Genomic DNA, 14,896 nt, shown 5'->3' with positions numbered 1-14,896 from the left:
TGGTTGGCCAGGCCTAACCAGCCTCTCCTATGCTGGGTGGGCCTATGGAGTGTTCGGAGACCTCGGTGGTAGGGACCATTGCACCTTGTTTCTAGTCAGTATAGTGGTCAGGCACTTTATGTGGAATGCACGATGTCTAGTTTCTACCCAGAAGAAAATCCTCCTAGTGGATGAGGTTGTTAGCAATATCATGGGTGACCTGGTGAAGGTGCATTCTTTGGAGGTCGGCAGATTGGGAGCATCCAAAGCCTCTCGTCTTTGGAGGGGCTTTTCCTTTTGGGTGCCTTAATGTGTCTGCCTTCATGAGGGAGGGGGGGTCGTCACCGGTGCTCAACTGGAGGTGGGGGTCTGCGTTCCGCTGAGGCACCAAAAAATTATAGAGATAGGGCTCGGAATAAGGGAAAGGTGAGGGTCAGCATAGGGTCAGCTTTCAATAGGGTCAAGAAAGGGCTAGTAATAGGGTAAGGAGATAGGGCAAGCGATAGGGAGGGTGCAGCGGTGGACGTGGTACCTTGGCCTCTGGGGGGGTGCTGGGGGGGGGCTTTCCCTTCTCCCTCTCTGGTGATGGGCTAGGTAAGCACTGGAAGATTTTTGTTTTGTTTAGGATTGAAATGGCAGGAAAAAGGTTTACAAGCGACCGAACTTGGTGCTTTCGGGTACGGTGTATTTTGTATATGGTTTGGTATTTGGACAAGTTGGTGATGTGTATTGTATTATATTGTAGAAATGTTGTTAGAATAGGGATAGACTTAAGTGGGTTAATAGATAGGTTGGGAGGGGGTCGGGTGGGGGGGGGGGGGGGGTTTGCCTGACCCAGCCCCGGACTATGCGGACATGGGAGGACATGGGGCGGGGGGCTGGGCTGGGGTGTTGGGTGTGGTGGTGGGGGCCAGCATCTGGACTATGCGGACGTGAGAGGACATGAGGCGAGATGCTGGCTGGGGTGGTGGAGTTTAGGTAAGAAGGGTAAGGTTAGGGAAAGTCAGGATGTGTATAGTGTGTTTAAAAAAAAAAAAAAAAAAAAAAAAAAAAAAATTGGGATTAGTATTATTATATTTTGGATTGTTTTTGTTATTATTATTATTATCATCATTATTATGTTGTTTCTTTAGGCCCTTGGGTGACGCGGGTCGGGGGATTTTCTGTTGGTACTTTTGATTACGTTTATATGATGTTTGTATATATTCTAGTTATTGTTTAGTTTCGGATGAAGTGTAGATGTAAGTATATAAGAGTGGGGTGTATGTGGCCGGGTCTGGTATGGTTTTCTCTTCTCATATACAGAAATGTATATAAGAAAATTTGTTTATAAGAATTTGGTTGTGACTTTTTGGTTATATGGAATTAGTTATGTATTTGTTTTTCAGTTTATGTTTTGTAAATTTATATAAAATAAAGAGATACAGGATGTAACTCAGGATCAGTACAGGATAAGTAATGTATGTGCCCAGTGACTCCACCAGCAGAATAGTGAGTGCAGCTCTGGAGTATAATACAGGATGTAACTCAGGCTCAGTAGAGGATATGTAATGTATGTATACAGTGACTCCACCAGCAGAATAGTGAGATCAGCTCTGGAGTATAATACAGGATATAACTCAGGATCAGTACAGGATAAGTAATGTAATGTATGTAAACAGTGACTCCACCAGCAGAATAGTGCGTGCAGCTCTGGAGTATAATACAGAATGTAACTCAGGATCAGTACTGGATAAGTCATGTAATGTATGTACACCGTGACTCCACCAGCAGAATAGTGAGTGCAGCTCTGGAGTATAATACAGGATGTAACTCAGGATCAGTCCAGGATAAGTAATGTATGTACAGAGTGACTCCACCAGCAGAATAGAGAGTTCAGCTCTGGAGTATAATACAGGATGTAACTCTGGGTCAGTACAGGATAAGTAATATAATGTATGTACACAGTGACTCCACCAGCAGAATAGTGAGTGCAGCTCTGGAGTATAATACAGGATGTAACTCAGAATCAGTACAGGATAAGTAATGTAATGTATGTACACAGTGACAGAATAGTGAGTGCAGCTCTGGAGTATAATACAGGATGTAACTCCGGATCAGTACAGGATAAGTAATGTAATGTATGTACACTGTGACTCCACCAGCAGAATAGTGAGTATAGCTCTGGAGTATAATACAGGATGTAACTCAGGATCAGTACAGGATAAGTAATGTAATGTATGTACACAGTGACTCCACCAGCAGAATAGTGAGTGCAGCTCTTGAGTATAATACAGGATGTAACTCAGGATCAGTCCAGGATAAGTAATGTAATGTATGTACACAGTGACTCCACCAGCAGAATAGTGAGTGCAGCTATGTAGTATAATACAGGATGTAACTCAGGATCAGTACAGGATAAGTAATGTAATGTATGTACACAGTGACTCCACCAGCAGAATAGAGAGTTCAGCTCCGGAGTATAATACAGGATGTAACTCGGGGTCAGTACAGGATAAGTAATGTATGTGCACAGTGACTCCATCTTTCCTCGTACCCCTCATCATCACCTTTGCGGAGGGATCCATGCTGGTGATCAGGCTATCCCAGACTCTACAAAGTCTTTTCTGTTTGGCAGAGAAAATGACAGGCGCAGTGGCATTCTCCTTCTCTGACAACGAGAAACAACCTGCATGGACACATTTAGATATCGTTGTCAGGGATCGGGAGGATGGACTTCTCTGGGTACAGCTTGGGGGGGATGGAGACCAATGTAAAAAAAAATGCTTCTTTTGGGAGACTGGGACATAGAACACAGAGGGAAGCGGATTACTGGCAAAGAACGACTACTGATGGTCACTTGGGGCTCTAAGGTCCACTAGCCAGCTATGGACCTGTGGATGCAATGGGTTGACAATTTAAAAGAGAAGTCACATAAAACATTGATTTCATTACAAAATAATGTTTGACACGTTTCTCTGACATTTCACGCTGGTTGTCAGTATTTTTAATCCTAAATAATCCCTCTCATTAATATTCATGTTTTACTCAAAACCTGGACAACAAGAGAATACGGAGCCATTGACGAATTGTTACGTCGGATGTGAGAGCGTCCAGTCTCTGAGTTATTCTGTGTCAATGTGCGGCGGTGAAGGTCGCCGTTCTTCCGCTTTATCTTCCATTTAATTAAGAGTTTCGGGAACAGAATTTCCATCTGTGTTCAGCCTAAAATTAGGGCTGACAATCCTCCGTGGTGAATTTTAGGTCAAGTTCCCAGGTCAGAACGATCCCAATGAAGATTTCTGAGTGCTGTTAGAAGCATCTATAGGTTAGTTACAGGTTAATTAGTGGAGTCTCGAAGCCTTTCCTATGGGATGCTGTAGGATAGAACATAGGGGACCTGCCCTATATACAAAGCACGTTATAGGGCAAGCAGAGTCTTCATTGCAGCAATAAATCCAGCGTCATTCATTATTGACGGCATTTTTCAAGATTTGTCTGATGGACTTTAATAGACATTATAATGTGCGACGGGGGCAGCAGATCATACACCATTCCTGGGATCTGTTATCCCGGTTCTGATCACCGGTCGCCATATTCTGCTCTGTGCAATGTTTATTCCCTGTTATTGGCCTCCGGAAAAGATGGTTTATTTGGTTCCCTTTATATATCACCAACATATTCTGCAGTGCTGTATGAAGATTGTAGTCACTGACATCGGTCACTATTCCCAGAGGACTCACAATCGAATCTCACAATCTGATCTGACAATTGAATCTGACAATCTGATCTGACAATCGAATTTGACAATCTGATCTGACAATCGAATCTGACAATCTCATACACAATGGGGCCAGTTTTATAGGAAGTTAGTTAATATCCATATGCAGTGCCAGCCTTTGGGGTGTGTGACTTGTGCCAGGAGCCACCACATAATCTCTGGCACAATAGGCACCACCATATAACACTGGTATTAGATTTTTTTATGTATGGACCTGTATGTTGGTATTATTTGAGCACTGTCTGGTAGTATTTACATTGAGTGGCGCTGATACTTGTATTGTATATACTGTATATTATTTTGTGGTGTATGGTGGTGATGGCGCTGTATAGCATTGTAATTTAGAAAGAGTATTGAAGCGTTAGTTGGCCCATGTATAGCACTCTTATTCTGGAAATATAATGTATGTGACTTATTATAAGGTACTGTATGATATTGCTATTTGTACACTGCATGACCCGACACATTAGGGGGGTGCGTCAACAGGTACCGCACAAGGCACATGGTGCCCAATGGGTATATTAGATGGATTTATTGGTCCGATAAGACTAAGCTGCTCTTTGCAGAGGGTCGCCACTCTGAATAATAGTGAGGGGTCCAAATTGAGGACTCCACCTTATAACATCCATTTGTGCTAATCAAGCTTATAGGAAGGGTTGACCAGACTGGACAATTCCTTTAAGAATACCATATACACTTAGTACTGTGCCCACACTGAATGTTTGCACCAAGGACTTATGTAATAGTCAATTATATTACATATGTTACTGTCTTGTACAGGGTCAGATTTCCCATGATGTTCAAGAGGACCGTGCCTTTAGGTGGTCCAGTGTGGAAAGGTGCCTATAGGAGTTGACTATATCTATACAGGTTGGGGCTCTTAAACCAATTCATTTCCGGTTAACTTTGCATATCGATTTACATAGGGGGTGTGGCTTTTGTAGTTTGTGTATTAATGGGAGGGGCCTATGGCACTGGCAGGTCTTACATACTGCACCATTTACTTTAATATTTCATTGTAACTATGAGCTCTATTTTTACCATCCTTTCTCATGGCACGTGCCCATTAAACACACGTTGTTGCCTCTGAATAATAAAAATCAGAAGCTGATGCACTAGTTTATTATCGTAATGAAAATCCTCCTAGAATAAACTCAAAGAAGTTGTTTTTATTGTCCTTGTATAGAATAATAGATGCTGTAAAAAAGTAAGTGCCCCCTCCTGGTGCTGGCCAATTCCACCACAACTCAGTACCAGTATAGGGGGCCCATTGCTTGTCTGCCCCCGCATCGCTTGTTGAAAGAAAGGATGGTGCGACCCTTGTATTACTTGTTTGCTAAGAGGTACCCATAGAGAAGAGGTACCCATAGAGAAGAGGTACCCATAGAGAAGAGGTAACCATAGAGAAGAGGTACCCATAGAGAAGAGGTACCCATAGAGAAGAGGTACCCATAGAGAAGAGGTACCCATAGAGAAGAGGTACCCATAGAGAAGAGGTACCCATAGAGAAGAGGTACCCATAGAGAAGAGGTACCCATAGAGAAGAGGTACCCATAGAGAAGAGGTAACCATAGAGAAGAGGTACCCATAGAGAACCGGTACCTATAGCTAATGGGAAGGGGTTTGGGGCCATCCTGAGCTGCATCTACCGTATGATCATCCATGAATGGTGCATGTGGCAATGTTAGTGTCTCTCTCATAGTCTTAGGAATCATCTTGAAGTCTCCCTGTCTCTCGTTGGCCTTGATATTCGGTATTACACTTGGAAAATTTCAGAGCAGAGATTTCATTTACACAATATTTTAGTAAACTTTTTGCTGCTGGATCTTGGATTCAGAGATTTTTTCATTGGAATCCGAGCCCCTGCTGCGTCCCAAGAGCACATTATTTAATGTGAGTCTATGAATCTACTGACCTGCACGTAATGGCTAAATGCCTTGTAAGATTTATTCCAAAATGTGCATATGGGTAACTGGACAAACTCCTGTGCATTTCCATAAACCTAAGAAATACCAACATTTCATTTTTATTAAAGCATTCTGGTCTCCTCTCTGCACCAGGGCCGAATGTGACCGCAGCTCTGAGTGCCCTTAATGGTGCAAAATTGGGTTTTTACTCCCCCTACACCATTAAGGTTTGACTAGGAAAGAGTTTACTGATCCCTGATGCTGCATTTATACCGGAGCGAATGGTGATTCTGCGTCACTGCCTGATTCCTACATTATATTGTCTACCCTTGTATTACAGCCGGAGATGCAGCTCGAGTCCCGATGCAAATTTAAAGGGCTCCCCCCAAATGTCTGTCATTTCTAATACTGCTGTCCTCTTATGTGGCAGAGAGGCCTTTGGGGACCCTCGTGGTCCGACCCGTGCCTACAGGCTCTGCACCCCTATAGCTACATACCACTGTCTGCAGACTGACTATTCTGTATATCTGCTGTATATTGTCTATTATTACTTCTCATCTAGTCATTTTACTTATTTTTATTTCCGTCATGTATCCTTGTGTTTTAATCCTCGAAGACATGCAACTGATGACGCTGCAGCGATTATGAAGCGATCGTCTGTCAGGCTCTGGCTTTGTTGGTTATTATTATTGCTTCTTGACGCGGTGCCGTCATTAATGTTTCTATATAATTGCTATGGTCATTTTATCGGTCACTAGATGTTATACAGACATCTATATGGCAATGGAGCCTGTTATCGCAGAAAGAAGGAGCAGACATGTGGGCCCTCTCTGTGATTCTGATTGCCCGAGAAGATGTAAGAACTGTGGTGCACCCAGTAATATCTTAGATATCCCATAAATCTTTTCCTAAATGTGGGCCAAAGCCGTACGTACCAGAGAATCGGTGGCCGCTATGGGGCCCTTGAAGGATGGGGCCCATTGCAGATTGTTCTTGCTCCCATTTTATTGAGCAGTGAGAACCTGTGCAGATATGTGGTATCCGCAGGTGCTGTAATGGAAAATGTACTTGGGTGATCTAACTAGTGGTGTCAAGCAGCTGCCTAAAGGGGCCTCATTTTTATCATTGCTATGTGGCCTCCCGTCCTTTTTGTACGCCACTGACATCAACAATATAGTAAATTTATTGAAGCAAATCTATCAGTTCAAAAAGTGGGACTCAGAAGGAGCAAAGCGGAACTAAGGAATCTGGGTCCTCCCAAAAGAAGGACACTTAAACGGTATGGTACGGCACGGTGTCCTATCCTTTTAAGAGTGTATTCACACGGTGCGCTTTCGCATGTGTTTTTACCACGATTTTCCACAGCTCTGAAGAAACCGTGGCAAATTGCGGCAATACTGGCATCCGCCACCGGTGTGCGCAGACCGCGGTTTCTCCCTGAGCGGAGACGTTTCCCTGCATCTGCTGCTAATAACTGAACACTTTAGTAAATGGTGACGCTGCTTCCTGAGGTTTTATTTTGCGATTACCTGGGATAAATCGCGGATACATTCGGTTGTTGCGTTGCAGTGGTGTTGCTACATCTGTATCATTTTGTTACAGCTCCATCCAGTGATAACCTATTTCTCTCTCCTTGTGTATCACGCAGGATTCCTTCTGTCCAGTTCTCCTGCAGGACTTGGCCAGTGAGGGGCCCGGGCCCCGCGTCTCTGTGACCTGCCTTCCCTTCTGGGCAGAGCCTGGGACCCCCAGCCTGCTGCAATGGGTGGGTTATAAACGCTGGTAAGAGGTGACTGTGTGAGCTGTGCTGTGTCTCCTGCGCCTCTCTGTCTTGTATACTGATCTCTCTCCTGTCTGCTTTGCTGTTCTCTGTGCTATCGGGGTGCCCTCCTCAGGTTATGAGGAGCACTGGGGTCAACCCACCCTGGAGATGCTGAAGAGAAGGGACATTCTGGCTATTGTACTCATCGTTCTACCCTGGACTTTACTCATCACAGTATGGCACCACAGCACTCTGTCCCCGCTGCTCACTGCACACAAGGGTGAGGAGACTCTGTAACCCCCTACTCCGCATTCGCTATCACACATGGTCCTGTCATGTCCCATAAACTCCTGACATAACCACTGATCTCATCCCCATTACCCCCGACCTCTTCATTCTGCATGGCTTCATCATAACATGACTGGACTTGCTGGACAAGTAAAAGTCCAACTATAGGATCTCATTTCACCGAATCTATTAACTGCGGATATTAATGTGCCATGAAATATTGTGTCTTACCATAATTGCATTACACCTCTGAATCCCCTCACACATCCTCTACCGAAACCTCATGAGGACCGAGACTCCCTGTAACACTGTGAAGCACGTGGACTCTAAATGTGAAGTCCCAAGCATGCTATAGTATAGTACTGCCCATACATGTCTCTTTTAGTTGAGCGAACGTGTTGTCCATTTACAGTGTACATATAGAATTACGTAGAAGTTTAATCACTGTGTACATACATTACATTACTTATCCTGTACTGATCCTGAGTTATATCCTGTATTATACTCCAGAGCTACACTCACTATTCTGCTGGTGGAGTCACTGTGTACATACATTACATTACTTATCCTGTACTGATCCTGAGTTATATCCTGTATTATACTCCAGAGCTGCACTCACTATTCTGCTGGTGGAGTCCCTGTGTACATACATTACATTACTGATCCTGTACTGATCCTGAGTTATATCCTGTATTATACTCCAGAGCTGCACTCACTATTCTGCTGGTGGAGTCACTGTGTACATACATTACATTACTTATCCTGTAATGATCCTGAGTTATATCCTGTATTATACTCCAGAGCTGTACTCACTATTCTGCTGGTGGAGTCACTGTGTACATACATGACATTACTTATCCTGAACTGATCCTGCATTACATCCCATATTATACTCCAGAGCTGCACTCACTATTCTGCTGGTGGAGTCACTGTGTACATACATTACTTATCCTGTACTGATCCTGAGTTACATCCTGTATTATACTCCAGAGCTGCACTCACTATTCTGCTGGTGGAGTCACTGTGTACATACATTACATTACTTATCCTGTAATGATCCTGAGTTATATCCTGTATTATACTCCAGAGCTGTACTCACTATTCTGCTGGTGGAGTCACTGTGTACATACATGACATTACTTATCCTGAACTGATCCTGCATTACATCCCATATTATACTCCAGAGCTGCACTCACTATTCTGCTGGTGGAGTCACTGTGTACATACATTACTTATCCTGTACTGATCCTGAGTTACATCCTGTATTATACTCCAGAGCTGCACTCACTATTCTGCTGGTGGAGTCACTGTGTACATACATTACATTACTTATCCTGTAATGATCCTGAGTTATATCCTGTATTATACTCCAGAGCTGTACTCACTATTCTGCTGGTGGAGTCACTGTGTACATACATGACATTACTTATCCTGAACTGATCCTGCATTACATCCCATATTATACTCCAGAGCTGCACTCACTATTCTGCTGCTGGAGTCACTGTGTACATACATTACATTACTTATCCTGTACTGATCCTGAGTTACATCCTGTATTATACTCTAGAGCTGCACTCACTATTCTGCTGGTGGAGTCACTGTGTACATACATGACATTACTTATCCTGAACTGATCCTGCATTACATCCCATATTATACTCCAGAGCTGCACTCACTATTCTGCTGCTGGAGTCACTGTGTACATACATTACATTACTTATCCTGTACTGATCCTGAGTTACATCCTGGATTATACTCCAGAGCTGCACTCACTATTCTGCTGGTGGAGTCACTGTGTACATACATTACATTACTTATCCTGTACTGATCCTGAGCTATATCCTGTATTATACTCCAGAGCTGCATTCACTATTCTTGAGGCTTCAGAGCAGAAAATTAATGTGGATTATTGTTTTTTCAAAGCAGAATTTTCCTTATAAATAACTTCTCTGCTTTCCTAATTCTACTCTGAATAACGGCTGAAATTAATGTACTTATCAGTGTTTTTCACAATGTGGCTACTGAGTAATGACATCCTGAGAATGCAACCGACATCAATTTACACAATCCAGTGACTTCACCGAGTCCATGTCCAATTTATATACTCCGTCCTACACACTTCTACAGAGATGTTGCTGCTTTCTCATCCATTTATTATGCTTTTTATGGTTATATTATGCGTAGGAAATCACTTAGAGTATTATGGGCTGGTATATGCTTGGAAATACGCGGACTCTATACTTGAGGTGCATTTAGCTGTCACATGGCAGAACCGTCTACTGTATAGTGCCCGTCTCTATGCAGAGCAGTAACCCTTATTGTCAGCCTGACCTCTATGCTCGGGATACATAGTAGATAGCACACACTGCTTGTCATCCACATCCTGCACTTACCCTATATGTACCAAGTATAGCATTGATATAGACTCCATTGTAATGTAGCAGGGGCTCATATAGGCAGTTTTCCTAAATTATAATTGATATTTATTATAATCGTGACGAGTTCTGCTCCTGAGTGTAAATGCAGGACTCTTTCCAGGTGGTGCATATCACGTGTCTTTTCCATAGCTAATAATTGAGTTAACACATTAGCACATATGTATTTCCCCTCCAGCGCAGACTCCACGTCTTCTCATCCGCTGTAAGCCGCCATCTTTACCACTGTCCCTCTTATTATAATATACACCTCACTTGATTACATTATTTCATCACCATCATCCTCATCCTCCGCTTTCTCAATTTGCTTGTGATTTTGGTTTCCGTAATCTGTTCTTGTTCTTTTAGACGTGAGTTTTAAGTCCTACAATAGACAGGTGATCGGTTTATGCTGCTGGAATATATGTGGAGCCTCCAATGACTTTGTGTGATCCCAATCTACTGGTTTGTGAAACGTTCATTGTATTTTAAAGAGGGTCTTCATACGTTTTTACCCAAAAATATGGTTAATATAGCAGTAGGAGATAAAGAAAGCTGTGCCCCTGCTCTGTCTTAAGTTTAGTGACAATTCTGCCTTGAACTAAAGACCTGAGTAATCGGAGACAGACTGGTTGCTAGGGACGTGCTGCCTGACAACACCATTGAAAAGACTGTAGTTCTTCCTATGTGCCTCTAGCAACCAGACTGTCAGCCAGGACTCATCTGCGTAGCTCAAACCTGGATTGGACCATAGAAGGACAGCAATCACACTATATACCCCGCCCAATCTTAATTATAGGTTTTGGACAACTAAACTCCATCTATGAGCGCCTTACGTCATAGCTTGGTTGACTTGGTCGGATCTCTGTTTACTTTCAGAATTTGCAGGAGTATAACCTGAAGCTGCTGAGCCCTAATGCAAAATCTGGGCCCCCACCTACCATGTGTCATTTACAATTTTGGTGTCTTATGTGGCTGAGGAGCCTTTAGCCCCCCTCAGTTACCAGTGCCTGGGTGTGACTACTACCCCTGCACCCCCCGATGCCCCTGGCATATCGTTAATGACTACACAATGTCATTCGTCTTCCATGGAATGAGTGAAAATTTAATTAAAGGGGTCGTCCAGTTTAGAAAACCCATTGTCATACCCCCTATTAGTGAATTCTGAGTTAATAGGGGTGGGTCCTCTGTTCAGGACCCTCATCTCTTGGCCAGTGTGGAGAGCGGTTACATAGAGCGTCTCTCTCTCTCTGGAGGACCCGTCCTGTATTACACAGACAACACATTGATACGAATAGACACTGTGCAATACTTCATTTCTCCTGTGGTGTCGCTGCAGGGAAACTGAACACTTACTGCCAGGTTTCCCCTCAGATCACAGCTGATCGCTGGGGGTCCCAGCAGGGGGACACTATGTGATCAGCTTTTTCTTAAGGGTCGCTTCTAACTAATAGAGGTTGTCCATAGCGCAGACCCCTTTAAGAATGATTTGTACAGATCCTACAAGTGTTGTGTGTGTATATAATACACTAATGTCCTAGGACAGATATCACATACAGTAGAAGTATTTGTGTGAAGGCCCTCCTTAAAGTCCAACTCAACCGAACCTCACAGACCAGGATCATATAACGTCGGAGAACTTCACTTTCGATTTCTTTCGTTGGCTTTCTTGATATTAGATTGTTTTATGTCTTTACAGAGGACGGGAGCGATGGCCGCAGAGATGCAAGTCCAGGCTCCGATTCCAGGGAGTATTGTTCCTCTGAGAGAGATATAGTAGAAGTTGTAAGGACTGAGTATGTGTACACTCGGCCGCCGCCTTGGATGGGCAACCTCCCCACCATCCATGTTATTACCCCGACCTACAGTAGACCAGTCCAGAAAGCTGAACTGACCCGTCTGTCCAACACGTTACTGCATGTGCCCAATCTGCACTGGATCCTGGTGGAGGACTCTCAGCGACGCACCCCTCTGGTTACCCGGCTGCTGCAGGAGTCTGGTCTTAACTACACCCATCTCAATGTGGAGACACCCCGTAATTATAAACTGAGGGGAGACACCCGGGACCCACGAATACCCCGTGGGACTATGCAGAGAAACCTTGCCCTGCGCTGGCTTAGAGAGACTTTTAACAAAAACAACAGTTTGCCCGGAGTGGTGTATTTCGCAGATGACGATAACACATACAGCCTGGATTTGTTTGAGGAGGTGAGTTTATATTAAATCATCAATATGTCTGTAAAGTAAATTTGACTCCCCCCTTATTGATGTTCATTCGCCTCAGTTTATGTGGGGCAGTTACCTGGTTTACTGTCTTGTAGTTTATAACCACTCTTATTATAATGCTGTGCGCTCAATGCATTGACTTCCTAGTGATATGCTGGGCTTTGTAGACAATCAGAACAAGCAGAGCTGCAGGATAAAGCATGGGGGAGGCGTTGACCTGCAGCAATAAGAGGGAGGTTTGCATTGCAGTAGTTGCTTTTACTAACTTTCATTCAGTGGTTACAGTACAGCCCAGACAACTGTTGGAGAATTCAGCTCAGGTTTGGCAGTGTGGACGTGCACAGGGCTCCCCCTCTTCACAGGCCCATAATATTAGAAAAAGGGGGTACAAGCCCTGTGGATATGTTCTTCTTCAATTCTACAAAGAGACAAATAAGCACGCTCTTTGCTGAACCCCATTTTAATTCTGGGGTCTGGGTCTCCTCTAGGTAAGGGGCAGAAATGCTGGTGGTGCATCAGAGATCAGTCTCTACTCTTGTTGGGCAGTTGCTTGAAATAATTTATTAGTAAAACGGAATCCACCTTTTTACGTCAATTTTTTTTTTTTTTTTGCAATTGCTCATTATCTCCTACAGAGTTCTTACCATGACCTAAAATAGCATTTAAACAGCCCACAATGGGTCTGTGAGAAGAGGGAGTCACATACAGCCGCAGGGGGTCAGGAACACATTTGGGGGGCTTTGTATTCACATCCAACGAGTTATGTGGGAGAGGACAGAGAATAAAGTAACTGTCAGCGGCACATTGTGTGATTGACGAGCTTCAAACACAATTACTGTAATTACCGTCAGATCGGCTGCCGTGCCTGATGTGTGGCACTTGTTGCAGGAGCGGTGAACGTACCCGGCTCTGCTCCATCAGCGGAGACCTCGTGTTCTGATGCTTTTCTTTACATTAAAGGGCTTTTTCTTGCTTTATTGGAATAAAGCCAAATAATTATGTCCTGCCATTTTCTGATTTCCATTATTTTCAAGATCTCTGCCTGCTGTCAAAGAAAAGGAAACATTCTCCTTCACATCCAGAAGCTGAAAAAGATGTATAGGCCTAATACTTCTCCCAGCTTAGAGTTTGCTGTAATTGTATCCAGTCTAGAGACGATACTGATCTAAACAGCATTGACTCCAGACTGATACATTTTACCTGCACGGATACATTGTAACAAACTAATTAGTATGCTTCTACTGGTGTATTTAGCTTAGAATATAGTCTTCTCTAGACTGGATACATTTGTAGCAAACCCTCAGCTGTGAGAAATATTAGGACTACAGGTTTCCTGTCTCCGGATGTACATAAAAATGTTCAGATTCATTGAAAGCAAGCAGTGATCTTGAAGATAGTGAGCAATTGACACACAAAGTATATTAAACAGTTGCATATTTTTTATTATATGGAGATGAAGTTGTATCTACACAAAGTCTTAACATGTTTACTAGTGATGAGCCTTGGTTTTTATTGGACTAACCTCGAATGTTAATCATCAGGAGGTCTGTACAGACACTGAACAAGCAGGAGATGCTTGGAGATTTCAGCTCTGAAGCCTGCAGCATTGTGAGTGCTGCTCTGGATTACATATAGTAAAATTTGAGCTGTTTTGTCTCTAGATGCGGAATACCAGGAAAGTGTCGGTGTGGCCGGTGGCTTTTGTGGGAGGACTGCGCTACGAGTCGCCCAAAGTCAACGCTGCTGGAAAAGTGTACGGTTGGAAAACAGTGTTTGATCCACACAGACCGTTCGCGATAGACATGGCGGGCTTTGCTGTCAACCTGCGGCTCATACTGCAGCGACCACAGGCGTATTTCAAGCTACGAGGAGTGAAAGGCGGCTACCAGGAGAGCAGCTTACTGAGAGAACTGGTCACCCTCAATGACCTGGAGCCCAAAGCTGATAATTGCACTAAGGTAGGTGGATAATGATCAGAAACTCGGCGATCACTGGGATTAACACCGGATGGAAACATCCCAGGGTTCAGGTAGAACATTGTTTATGGCATCAGCAGTTCAGGAGTCATGATTTAAATAACAGACTATGAACTGGAAATGCTATGAAGTTCTGACTGCCGGCGGTGCCAAGACATAAGCAACCATTCTCCATTACTCTACAGTAGATACGGAAAGTACCAAGTGAATGCTCTCAGCTGTTTCTGTATCTACTATTTGCTATAATGGAGATTGGCGGCTTGTGTCCTGCAGCCTCTTTACCAGGAATAGGGACCGTCCCCCATTCCCAGGATCCTAGTGGCCAGACCCCACTAATCAGACTTTTATGGCAGTCTAAAGGTATCGATATGTTGCAGTGACTTCTAACAGGGGAGTAGGTAAATATGTAAAAGTCAGAGTGTGCCTCTTGGAAAACCGTGCATGTATATAAAACTTAAAGGCTATGTACACCTTCGAAATCGTTTTGTTTTTTTTAAATAAAAATGTATATCAGTGTGTTTGGTGCAAATTTCCAATAACTTTTTATTAAAAAATATTTGTAATTTTTGAGATACCGCTGCTTT

General features: G+C 43.5%; 2 protein-coding genes across 4 annotated transcripts in view; one reads left to right on the top strand and one right to left on the bottom strand.

Annotated features, from left to right (window-relative positions):
• B3GAT1 (beta-1,3-glucuronyltransferase 1) overlaps nucleotides 1-14,896 on the top strand; it is a 67,949-nt gene that overhangs the window by 49,667 nt on the left and 3,386 nt on the right. The window contains exons 2-5 of one of the 3 annotated variants that reach the window (XM_075839259.1): nucleotides 7,295-7,411; nucleotides 7,542-7,688; nucleotides 11,810-12,318; nucleotides 13,998-14,294. In XM_075839259.1, the coding sequence (XP_075695374.1) occupies nucleotides 7,408-7,411; nucleotides 7,542-7,688; nucleotides 11,810-12,318; nucleotides 13,998-14,294 (957 nt within the window). In that variant the 5' untranslated portion in view covers nucleotides 7,295-7,407. Of the gene's footprint in view, nucleotides 1-7,294; nucleotides 7,429-7,541; nucleotides 7,689-11,809; nucleotides 12,319-13,997; nucleotides 14,295-14,896 lie in introns of all 3 variants that reach the window. The other 2 variants (XM_075839260.1, XM_075839261.1) reach the window with 2 other exon arrangements.
• Nucleotides 10,332-14,896, bottom strand: part of GLB1L2 (galactosidase beta 1 like 2) — a 40,808-nt gene continuing 36,243 nt past the window's right edge. The window contains exon 17 of the mRNA XM_075839257.1: nucleotides 10,332-10,495. Coding sequence (XP_075695372.1) covers nucleotides 10,489-10,495 — 7 coding nt within the window. The 3' untranslated portion in view covers nucleotides 10,332-10,488. The remainder of the gene's footprint in view (nucleotides 10,496-14,896) is intronic.

The sequence above is a fragment of the Rhinoderma darwinii genome, chromosome 10 (genome assembly GCF_050947455.1).
Source record: "Rhinoderma darwinii isolate aRhiDar2 chromosome 10, aRhiDar2.hap1, whole genome shotgun sequence".
Lineage (NCBI taxonomy): Eukaryota > Metazoa > Chordata > Amphibia > Anura > Rhinodermatidae > Rhinoderma > Rhinoderma darwinii.
Note: the sequence above shows the minus strand (reverse complement) of the source record. Positions and strands in the feature narration are given on the sequence as shown.